Source organism: Arabidopsis lyrata (assembly GCF_000004255.2).
Source record: "Arabidopsis lyrata subsp. lyrata unplaced genomic scaffold ARALYscaffold_5, whole genome shotgun sequence".
Taxonomy (NCBI): domain Eukaryota; kingdom Viridiplantae; phylum Streptophyta; class Magnoliopsida; order Brassicales; family Brassicaceae; genus Arabidopsis; species Arabidopsis lyrata.
Window position 1 is genome coordinate 3,981,695 of NW_003302551.1, and position 10,845 is coordinate 3,992,539.

A 10,845-nucleotide genomic window follows, 5' to 3' on the forward strand; every position below is an offset into this window, starting at 1 on the left:
TTCGTCAGTTTAAATTAAGCCTAGGCTTTCGGTTAACCGTTCGGTTATCAGTTGGGTCCATTCAGTTTCGGTTATTTTGGTTTCAAAATTTATTATCCATTCGGATATTTTAAAATTTTGGTTCGGTTCTAGTTCTTTTGGTTTTAAAATTTAGTATTCATTCGGTTATTTTACTTAAGATATTTTCGGATATTTCGGTTATTTTTGAGTATTTTCGGATATTTTTGGATAAATTTCAGTTATTTTCGAGTATTCTAACTATTTTTACATATTTTACAAGTATTTTGATTATTTGGTCTATAAATAACTAATTATTTTGAAAATATAATTGTATTTCGGATATTTCGGTTCGGTATCGATTCGATTACGGTTATTTCGGTTATTAAATTTACCATCCATTCGGTTATTTTCAAATTTTCGGTTCGGTTTTTTTGCTTCGGTTTCGGTTCGGTACATTCGGTTCGGTTTATTTGCCAGGCCTAGTTTAAATACCAGCTTATTGGGCCAAATCGAGACGGCCCATTATCTAGCACCGGCTTATCGGACTTCCTCTACCCGGCGCTGTAAATTCCAAATCCCTCCGTTCACGTCTCCAAACTAGCCGTTGCCTTCTCTCTCCGGTCAAAGCGATGGCCTCATACGCTACGTTACTGGAGAAAACTCGCGTTGCTCAACCTTCTATACAAAGATTCGCAGTAATTTCCGTCTTCTCCAAGTTACGATCTGCTCCAGAACAATTAGGATCAGAATCTGAAGCCGGAAGAGAAGCTATCTCCTTCTGTCTCACTTCTGAATCTGTCACTGTAGTTGATCAATCCGTTCGTGAGCTATGTCGATTAGTATCAGACTCTGTCTTAGACCTCTCTCGTGGTTTGTTAGAACTTCAATCAGCTCTCGAAGGATGCGATTCGAAATTGGTTTCGCTGTTTGTGAAAGGGTTAGGGTTTTTGATTCGTATTGGTTATGAACGGAATTCTGGGAATTGGAAGTTTAATTCGACGGAGAATCATCCGTTTGTTAGGGTATGTGATACATTGATGCGTTTCGTTGTTCTATAGGAATTGTTGGAATTTAGCTAGTCTTTGATGTTTCTTGTTGTTGTTGTTGGTTTCAGATTCTTTCTAGCCGAGCGGAGACACAGACGGAGCTTCTTCATCAAGTATCACTCTTTGTGATGCATAATCGGAGATTGGGAATGGTGGGAGTATGTGAATTCTTGGAGCCGTTTTTGAATTTCACAATACTGCGGATTCCACTTGCAGATTCGTCGTCATCGTTGTTTGCAAGGGAGTTGATTTCATCAATGGCTTCCCTTTGTTGTTCATCCCGCAAAGAAGCACTTCCGATATTCAGGTTGCTATTGCGTTGCCTAAAATATATCCCGGGAAAAAATCTGGAAGTAAGTTTACATGATTAGCAGTGATTTTGGTGAATGCAAGTAATGGGATGCAATATTAGTATACAGTTCTAAATTTCTGAAACTGTTCAGGACAATAGAAATTTCAGCTGCATTGTCAAGACTCTAGTGGATGCATACACTGTGGTTGTGAGAGACTTGGTTGGAACTGGATTGGTATGTGCTAATTTCATCATGCATTCATCTTAAACTTTGTGCTCATTGTCCGATATCCATTTAATTATCTATACTAGCAGGAAGTAACAGAAGTTCATCTGCTCGGCGTGCAACTGGTAGATGGTGTACTTTTTCTTTGCGCTTCTCCTCATGTACAAACAACCGAACAAGAGTCTGTTATCGAATCTTCGAAGCATTTGTTGGCTGTTCAGAAAGACCTTGGATTACCATATTCACGTGATTTATCCTTGGTGGTTCTCTCGCTAGTTTTCATGCTTGCCAAATCCAGTGTCGAGCATGAACAACTCTCTATTCTAAAGTTCCTGCTTTTTCTGCTCAAATGGAAAACTGAAAGTGGTATATTTGTGTCTCCATCTTTCTATTCATTACCCTCTTGCTCGTTTCGTTGTCTAATAGTGTAGTATCTTGTTTACTTCCTTCCACTTGGAGTGTCCTGCTATGACTCAAAATGTGATGTGTGTATTTTCTGTTGACTGAGAATTGATTCTTTGCAATCGTTTTGTAGAAAACTTGTCGGTTAAAGATGCGGCCGGTTCAAGTGTGGAGTCTCTATTATTGTTCCCTACCATTGCACTGATGTCTTCTCCTTCTAAATCAATCAAAGTAGCAGCAAGTAAGGTTCTTTCCATCGTAGAAAATGTCTTGGTAACAGTGTCAAATGCACCAAAGATTGAGGTCCACAAAAGTAAAGGAGATTCACCACTCAGCAGGGTGGGCTCTGTCGTATTTAGGGTCATGCAGCAACTCTGGCATCAGGTTTATTTCCTGTGGAGAAACCTGCTATTTTCTTTTGGCATCTGTCTATAATGAGTTACATAGATCTACTCATGGGTTAGGTTATTTAAAATAATTATTCCTCTGAGGGTTGGTTGGAGATAAACATGTTTATTTTAATTTATGTCCATTAACTCCATATCAAAGTATTACACAAAAGAAACTCGGAATCAAATTGCTCACTGACTCTTTGAATGTTCTTTTTCCAGAATGATTACGCACCTTCCACGCCCTCCTTCCTCAGAGTGGCTTACATCAATGGAAGTGAAAAACAGGAAACTTATCCAGGACCAGTGACTTGGAATTCACTACTTAGGGAACATGCTGAACGGTTTTGGGATAGAAAAAAGTTGTCTGCGTCGTTTTGTCTTTCACAAGAGATACCTATTTTACTTGGTGCTGTTGCTGGTGTCATGGTGATGCACCCGTCCCTAGGAGCTGATGCTGTTAGTTCTTTGACTATTATTGGTGGCATCGATCCTAAGATGTGTGTCCCGCTGTTGCTAGCTGTTCTATATTACAGCAACTTGTTATCTCGAACTAACGTCCCTTGTCAGAGTCTATTGGTGAGACTACTCTCATTCATTATATGTATCTTCAAATCCAAGTGCTTGTCTCTTCTATTTCTTTTTCCCTTAGTCTAGTTCCCATTATATTTCTTTGATGTGCAGTCAAAACTTCTGGGGTTGCTCCCATCACTAGCTGCACAACAGGTGATGATTCCACTTGTAGTTCAGACTATTACTCCAATGCTACACAAGGATGCGAAAGGGTCAGTACACCTTTTTCTGATCATTGCTTGTGTACTGTATTTTTTTAATCGTGTTTATAATAGTTGATTCTGGGTTGAAACCCTTACCGGGTGCTTGCAAAAATCAATTTTCACCTTTGCTATGTGGTAAACGAGTAGTCTTTGCAAACCCCTATAAGTGGTTCCATTAACTTTTCAGATGCTGGGCTTATGATATATGATAAAAGGTTGATTTGGAAGCCAAAAAATTAGTATGTGATGTTTCATGCTTTAAACTACATTTACCAATCTTGTTGAATTGGGTTTCTGTGCTCTACCTTGTTTCCATTTCTGTACTGCCATAAAATGGAGTTGACATGAGTAGCTCTGATGATGGTTTATTTTAGTCTGTTGTATGCTACAGCAATTAGATTACTTTGCCAGACCTGGGTAGTCAATGACCGTGCCTTTTCAAGTTTGCAAGTAAGCTATTCTTATCACTGAAATTTTGTTCGACATTGATATTGTCAGCTTGCTCATGCTTATTTTTTAATATTCAGGAGGTGTTACGCCCAAAAGGATTTATAGACTATATTTCAGAGAGACATATCTGCATTAGTATGGCTGCTTCCATTCACGATGTATGCAAGAGACACCCTGATAGGGGGGTAGACCTAATCTTGTCCGTTCAGGTATAGTTTCTCAAGTAGTGTTTGCTATTTGCTGATTTGGCTGTATATCGAAACTTTGGGAGTGCCTTCAAAATTTTCCACTGGATTCATACTTTGATAGGCCTGTATAGAAAACCAAGACTATCCAGTTCGAGCACTTGGTTTTCAGAGTCTTTCCCATCTGTGTGAAGCCGATGTCATTGGTACTCTCTTAGTACTTACTTGTGTTAGTTAATTCCTTTCTATTTTACTCATATTTTATCTAATAATTTTACTTTGTCTATCCAGATTTCTATACTGCATGGGGTGTCATTAAGAAACATGCTCAACACATCAAACTGGATCCTCTCCTTGCTTATAGGTTAGCAGAGCTAACATCCCAAATCATATTTATAGGCACAGTTGAGGTGTCTAAAGTGGTGCATGGATCTTTTAGCATTACTATTTATTTGAGGGGCCTGAAAGTATATTTGATGTATAACTAGCATTATTTTGGTGAATATGTTGCAGTGTATGCCTTCTTTTAAAGTGGGGTGCAATGGATGCCGAAGCATATCCTGAAGATGCAGAAAACGTTTTGAACATTTTGTGGGAAATTGGGAGCTCTATGCAGATGCCTCATGATTCCCAATGGACAAAGGCAAGAGTCTCTGCCATAGTGGCCCTGGGTCAATATGAGGTAAGTATTGGATTTCAGTCTCTTGTATGTCCTCTTTTAGGTGTGTTCCAGACCGTCTTTGGTTCTAAACTATTAATATCAACACTTGTATCTAATTATGATTCATTTTTTTTCAGGTATCATTTATGGAGAAAAAGTTTTCTGATTTCAACAAGAATTGTACATATTTGCTCTTCTCGGAGATAAATGCGGAAATTTTGAATGCTTTAGAAGACCTTTCAATCAAGATCATGATTCACGAGCACAGGTATAGAGCTTGTAATCTACTAAACTTTTTCTGGTTTAGATTCTCATCAGCAGCATACTAAACTACTTCTCTTTCTGACCTTTCAGCGTCCGGCGTAGATATGTTAGAGAGAAGAAAGTTCCTGGTAGTAAGATTGAAAAGCTGCTTGATGTGATACCTCAGGTCATCTTCCCTGCAGGTGTAGTTTGACTTTCAGCTAAAATAGTCCTTAAGTTGTTAGCATAATTAGTGAGAAATGCAAGTGAGTCTGTTGGAATAAATAAATAAAACCTTGTGATGGCTAAAAATTTTTGACTTGTGTTTTTTTTTCTTTGCCTAAGAACTAACTTAACTTGTTTATAATTGTCAGTTCTTGCTGTGCTTTGCAACTTGTGATTCTTATAAGACAATGTCAAAGTATTCAGTTGCATTATGAATTACTCAGTTCTATTCGTTTTGTCATTACGGATAGACCTTTTCGCTAAAGATTCCAAATAATCAGTTATGTAAAATTCTTTGTACTCCATAGAAACTAAGTGCAGCATCATTTGACTCACAGGGAAAGAAATAAAGACTGGAGAACTACCTGGTGCGGCATTACTATGTCTATCTTATAACCCCAGAGATGTGAAGTTTGGGTCATCAAGAGTAAGTATTGTAATTTTAACTTTCTGCTAGGAGATTTTGTATACTTCTGTATACTGACTTTCATACTCTTAATCGCAGAGCTTTCGTGATGGTCATGGTCAATACGAGGAGGCATTTAGAGTAGTAGTCAAATCTCTCCAGCTCTCAAGAAATATTTCCCTTGCTCTTATTTCCTTGCAATCACTGAAAGCATTTATGCGGCGTTGGATGAGAGCTAATATCTTGTCCATTGATGCAACGACTAAAGAATTATCATCGGATAAAATTTCTAAAGCTGCAAACAACATCATGAAGGTTTGAGATAGTGTCTTTCTGTTGCAGCTTAATTCGAACTTTTCATTTTAAGTGTTCAAACCTTAGTTGAGATTCTGTTGTGTTATTCATGTAGAGTCTGGTACATATGGCTGAAGAAGCTCTTCCCAGGTGTGCAGAAAACATAGCACTGGCACTGGGTGCACTATGTGCAGTAAGATTTCATAGAAATGTTCCTCCATATCTATAGTGGTCAAATGTCTCAATATATATTTTTAATCTGTTTGTTTTTTTCAGGCTTTGCCAGCTGCTGCTCATAATACTAAAGCGACTGCATCAAAATTTCTGTTGAGTTGGTTGTTGGAGCATGAGCATGAACACCGTCAGTGGACGGCTGGTATTTCTCTTGGATTGATTTCGTCGTCCCTACATGTGACTGACCACAAGCAGAAATTTCAGAATATATCTGGGCTTCTTGAGGTACTTCCTGTACCTATGAGTTAATTGCGGAATTATTACAGTGCTAACTTTTTTATGAAAACGCATACTTTGTAATAAATTTGAAAAGTAAGCATGCAGATAAAAAAAAGTATATATCATGTCTTTCAGGTTTTGTGTAGCAGTAAAAGCACTCTTGTAAAAGGAGCCTGTGGGGTTGGATTGGGTTTTTCATGCCAAGATCTGCTCACTCGGACTGAAGCCTCTGCGAGCTCTGATATAGACAGTGACTCCTACAGGAACCAAGAAGAACGGCTCTTAGGAAGGATAGTGAGGTTACTATCTTCAATATTACATCGTTTCCTGCACACTCCGTGTGATATCCTAGAAAGCTTGTCTGCATTGTTCCCACCTGGAAAGGAAGACAACGTTATAGGTTTACCTCAGCTGTTGGATGATAGTTCTGATGATTTTGATGATGATACATGGGGTATTGCTGGACTCATTATAGGTTTGGGGATGTCAGTTGGTGCAATATACAGAGCTGGGAAGAAAGACGCTGTTGTAAAGATTAAAAACCTGATTGTATCGTGGATCCCATATGCAGATTCTCTTAAGCAAACTCCGGGTTCTAATAGTAAGGTATCAGTGAGACTGTTTTCAGTTGGTTCCTGCCTTGCACTCCCAATTGTGATCACTTTCTGCCAAAAAGTTGAACTGTTTGATGCACATGAGGTGGATCATCTAATCGGTTGTTTCAAGGACCTTATTTCCGAGTTGCTGATTGTTAGAAAGTCTGGTGCTTTACGTAAGAGGTTGTTGATGGCTTCCTGTATTGGGGCGGGAGACCTCCTTGGTTCTGTTCTGAATGAAGGTATCCACCCTGTTAAGATTGAGTCTGTAAAAGGGTTACTAGAACTATTCAAGACATGTTACTCTGGACTTTACCCACCGGTTGCTCACTTTGGAGGCATGCTCGGAGTTGTTAATGTTTTAGGAGCAGGTGCTGGGAATTTGGTGTATTTCCATCCTTTACCCCGTGCTCCTCCAGCCAGTTCTGAGGAAAACGTAAGTTCTCTGCTCTATATTTCTCAAGATCATTGCTGAATTATTCCCATTTAGATAAATGTGTATGGGTCCCTAACATTCATTTATTTCGCTTCAGGAAATATCTTATGTGTCAGGTCCTTTGCTTTCAAACCCATATTTTACTCAGCAGTTGACGCCAGTTGTGCAAGAAATATTTCTTATCGCACAAAATACCAAGGATCGCCAGCTCCAACATTATGCTGCATGGGCAATATCAATTCTTAGAAATTACATGCGGTCCGGGGAAGCGTCAAGTCTCAGCAATGAAAACCAATCTGATGACTCTCACCGTAATTCCATCTCTCACAATGTTCCTGAACATACCATGGTCATGAAACTTGCTCAAGGCCTGACAAATCCAAGTTTTCCTTTGGTATGTCTTCTTAAAGTCTTTCTTATAGTTCTAAGCCTTTTCTAATCTTTCAAGGTTGGAACAAAAGAAAACTTGAAATTGTTCAATTTTTCTATTCCATTATATTGTTGCTACAGTAAAGTAGAAGGTGATTTAGTTTGAAAATAGATCACAATCTGTTCTCATACTTATTAATCTTTGTTGAATTTTAGGCGGGTAGCCCTCTGAATATTGGCACAATGGAAAGTGCTTTGCGGTGTTTGTCTCATGCTCCGAGATTGCCAAACTTGGACTGGGGAGCAACAATAAGACGATTAATGAAACAAGAGACCCAGACCGATGTATCGCAATCAGGCGATGTTCCCAAGGAAAGAACTCTTAGGGAAGAGTGCTTCAAATTTTCATTAGCCCACGCAAGCGAATTTGATGAACTTCTAGCTTTTCTGGACGAGTTGTCTGAACTAGCCAGATTCAAGGCGCTAGAGCAGAGTCTCCAGTCATGCCTGCTTTGTCATCTAGGGGATTTAATGAGAATATTCTCAGGTTCAAGAATGAATAAATTATTTGACGATGTCTCTTGCTTTGTAATCTCACTATCATCAGACCAAGTATATAGCTGTGAACAGAAGAGCTCATTGAGGGTCTCTTTTTGGAAGGGTCTGAGTCAGTGTCTTGAAGAAACTTCGCTTGAATCTTCAGAATACATCACAAAGATTGAAAAATGTATAGAGTTGCTTTTTGCTGTCTTACCAGTAGCATCACAATCTCCTGGAGCAGATCAGATGGGTTCGGTGCACGAGTGGTCAGAGGCAGTTAGATGTTTGCAGAAGTCGCCCCGGGATTGGTTATACAAATTTCTTCAGGTATGTAGCATCCACTTCCTGCATCTCTTGTTTACCAGTTTGTAAGGTATGTATCATCTTTGTGGATATCTCGCCATTTAACTGAGATTTTTCTCATATGCAGGTTTCAAATCTTGAACCTCGAAACAGAGAGACGGACTTCAAAGGTGATCTAAAGAAGATCCAGGCAAAAGCCAAGCTAGCAAGACTTGGCTCAATTCCATTTTCCGAGTTAGGAAAATTAAAGGCTATTATATTAAATTGTGAACAGTCAGGTCAGTTACTATCCTCTGTTTTTATTAAGCTAGTACAATCAAAGATCATGATACAATTAAAGTTCTCGTCTTTGTTAGATATCTGGGACGTGTTGATTGAGATAGTAGCGGCTTTGCATCACGCCGAAGGAGGAATCAAAAGACAGTGGCTCATTGATGCAGTTGAAATCAGCTGCATTTCTAGCCATCCTTCCACTGTAAGCCTCAATGTCAATATCTTATCCATCAAAAGAGATTATTCTTTTTTGTGTTGAAATCGGTTATTCTCCTTCTACAGGCCATTATCTTCGTCGGCCTTCTTTCTAGTATCTGCTGCGAATACATGCCCTTTCTCACTTTAGACCGATCCACGGTGCTGTGCGATATGTCTGTTACCGTAACTTCTCTCCTGTCTGATCCCATCTATGAAGTGGTCACAGAGCCTGTCATCTCGTTTCTATGGACTTCATTGGAACGTATTTACAGTTTTGCAACTGAATCTGACGCTAATGCAAGGATAAGCTCACAGCAAATTGCGCAGAGCGAGAGAGATAGAGCATCAATGCTTATGAAAGTGATGCATTACATTTGTGTAGCCTTCAGAGATCATTTGCCTCTTGAGAAACAGCTTAGACTTGCTTCTATGGACATCCCTTGATTCCTTTTAAACTATTGTATAATTTTTATATTTAGGTGACTATAATTTCAGAATATTTTGTTGTATTTTTAGTGGGATTTTCATTTCCCACATTGTTGTATTTTTGAAAGATATATAGTAAGAGTGAATATTTATGGTTTAATACAAATTTCATGTAACGATAATGAGCTGCTTTTTTTTATTCTTATGGTCAACATAACGAATAAGATCTTAATATTTTCCGTATTTATAATACTAACATTTAATTTTTGTTAATGCTACTAAGCAAATAATTTTCGCTGCTTATTTTCAAACAAATTATGATCATTTAAAAAAAAAAATATGGAATAATAAATCTTTTTCATCATCGCAATCACAAGCATAGCCAATAATAACCAATAAGAATCATAAGATAGTGTTGGATTAAAAACACTATCCTCTTGCTCGCTGACATGTCCATCTTCCACAACGACAAGATCTTCCATTGACACGTGGCATAGCCACAACCTCTATGTATCTCATGAACGTGAATCTAGTTTGTGAAAATCTAAAATTTACCAATCAAGACTCGCTGACGTGTCCATCAGCTAATCTTCCCACAAAACGAACACTCTACTATAAATTACGAACATCTCATATCATCTAAACACACTAATCTCTTATTTCTTTGTGTTTTTGTTTGGAGTTTAAAAAAAAAAAGAATGGCAACTTCAGCAATCCAACACTCCTCTTTCGCCGGCCAAACGGCCCTGAAGCCATCCAACGATCTCATTCGTAAGGTCGGAGCCTCCAACGGTGGAGGCCGTGTCGTCATGCGACGTACCGTCAAGTCTACTCCTCAGAGCATCTGGTTCCAACGCCTATCTCTCTCTGTTTTCCCTTAATATTTATTCTTCTGAAAATTGAGATTTTCCATTTAAATTTTAAAAAGTAAAAATAGTACAAATGCCTCTGGTTCAAATTCGGATTTTGGTTCGGTTTCAAAATGGTTTTTGGTTTTATAAAATATTAACCAATGAAAACCTTGTTAATCAAGAAGACATTTAACACTAACTAAGTCATAGTTAAGGGTTAAATGTAGGTTACTTGGGTTACTCGGGTTACAGGTTACTTGGGTTACTCGGGTTACAGGTTACTTGGGTTACTCGGATTACAAGTCTGAATGAGGGTGCTATTGGTCTTTGTGCACAACCCATAAACCCTAGAGAGTGTGTTCTCATATAAAAGCACTTGTGTGCCTCCACTTTGTAATACAACGTTTATCTTTTAATAACAACACTTTTCCTCTCTACTCTTAGTCATGTTTCTCTCTATTCTTCCCACTTGATTCTTAAATTATTTATATGGTATCAGAGCAATCTTACGATTCTTAACACTTTTCCTCTCTTTAATCTTGCGTTACGGTTCGATTTCTCACTAAAAGGTTGAATCTTGGTTGTACGGAAGCGAGCTGTTCTTCGTTTCTGGGTTTTGTTTGAAGTTTTCTTGAGTTGAAGCTTTCTGAATCTTTGGTAAAGCGTTTCTAGTGAAGAGTTTTGGGAGTTTTTCTTTGAAGTTACTCAAAGGTCTCTAAGCGAATCAAAACGGTCTCGTGGCTAAAGGTCGAAGCTTTCTCTCGGGATGGCACTGGTGGTTCAAGACGCAAGCAAAGCCTACAAG

At 38.5% G+C, this 10,845-nt stretch overlaps 1 protein-coding gene across 2 annotated transcripts; it reads left to right on the forward strand.

Moving 5' to 3' along the window:
* Nucleotides 1-445: 445 nt before the first annotated feature.
* Nucleotides 446-9,388, forward strand: LOC9311464 (protein RST1). Of its 2 annotated transcripts, none has more exons than XM_021025207.1 (24): nucleotides 446-1,022; nucleotides 1,115-1,399; nucleotides 1,490-1,573; nucleotides 1,651-1,930; nucleotides 2,100-2,350; nucleotides 2,578-2,934; nucleotides 3,040-3,140; nucleotides 3,506-3,581; nucleotides 3,659-3,790; nucleotides 3,891-3,972; nucleotides 4,058-4,130; nucleotides 4,280-4,448; nucleotides 4,565-4,695; nucleotides 4,782-4,873; nucleotides 5,234-5,322; nucleotides 5,401-5,616; nucleotides 5,711-5,788; nucleotides 5,872-6,054; nucleotides 6,184-7,080; nucleotides 7,178-7,474; nucleotides 7,666-8,316; nucleotides 8,420-8,570; nucleotides 8,649-8,767; nucleotides 8,848-9,388. In XM_021025207.1, exons 1-24 carry the CDS (start codon nucleotides 630-632, stop codon nucleotides 9,205-9,207), a joined length of 5,547 nt encoding a protein of 1,848 aa, XP_020880866.1. In that variant the 5' UTR covers nucleotides 446-629; the 3' UTR covers nucleotides 9,208-9,388. The 2 variants fall into 2 exon arrangements, with proteins under 2 accessions (XP_020880866.1, XP_020880867.1); XM_021025208.1 differs by having other exon boundaries at nucleotides 1,654-1,930.
* Nucleotides 9,389-10,845: the final 1,457 nt, after the last annotated feature.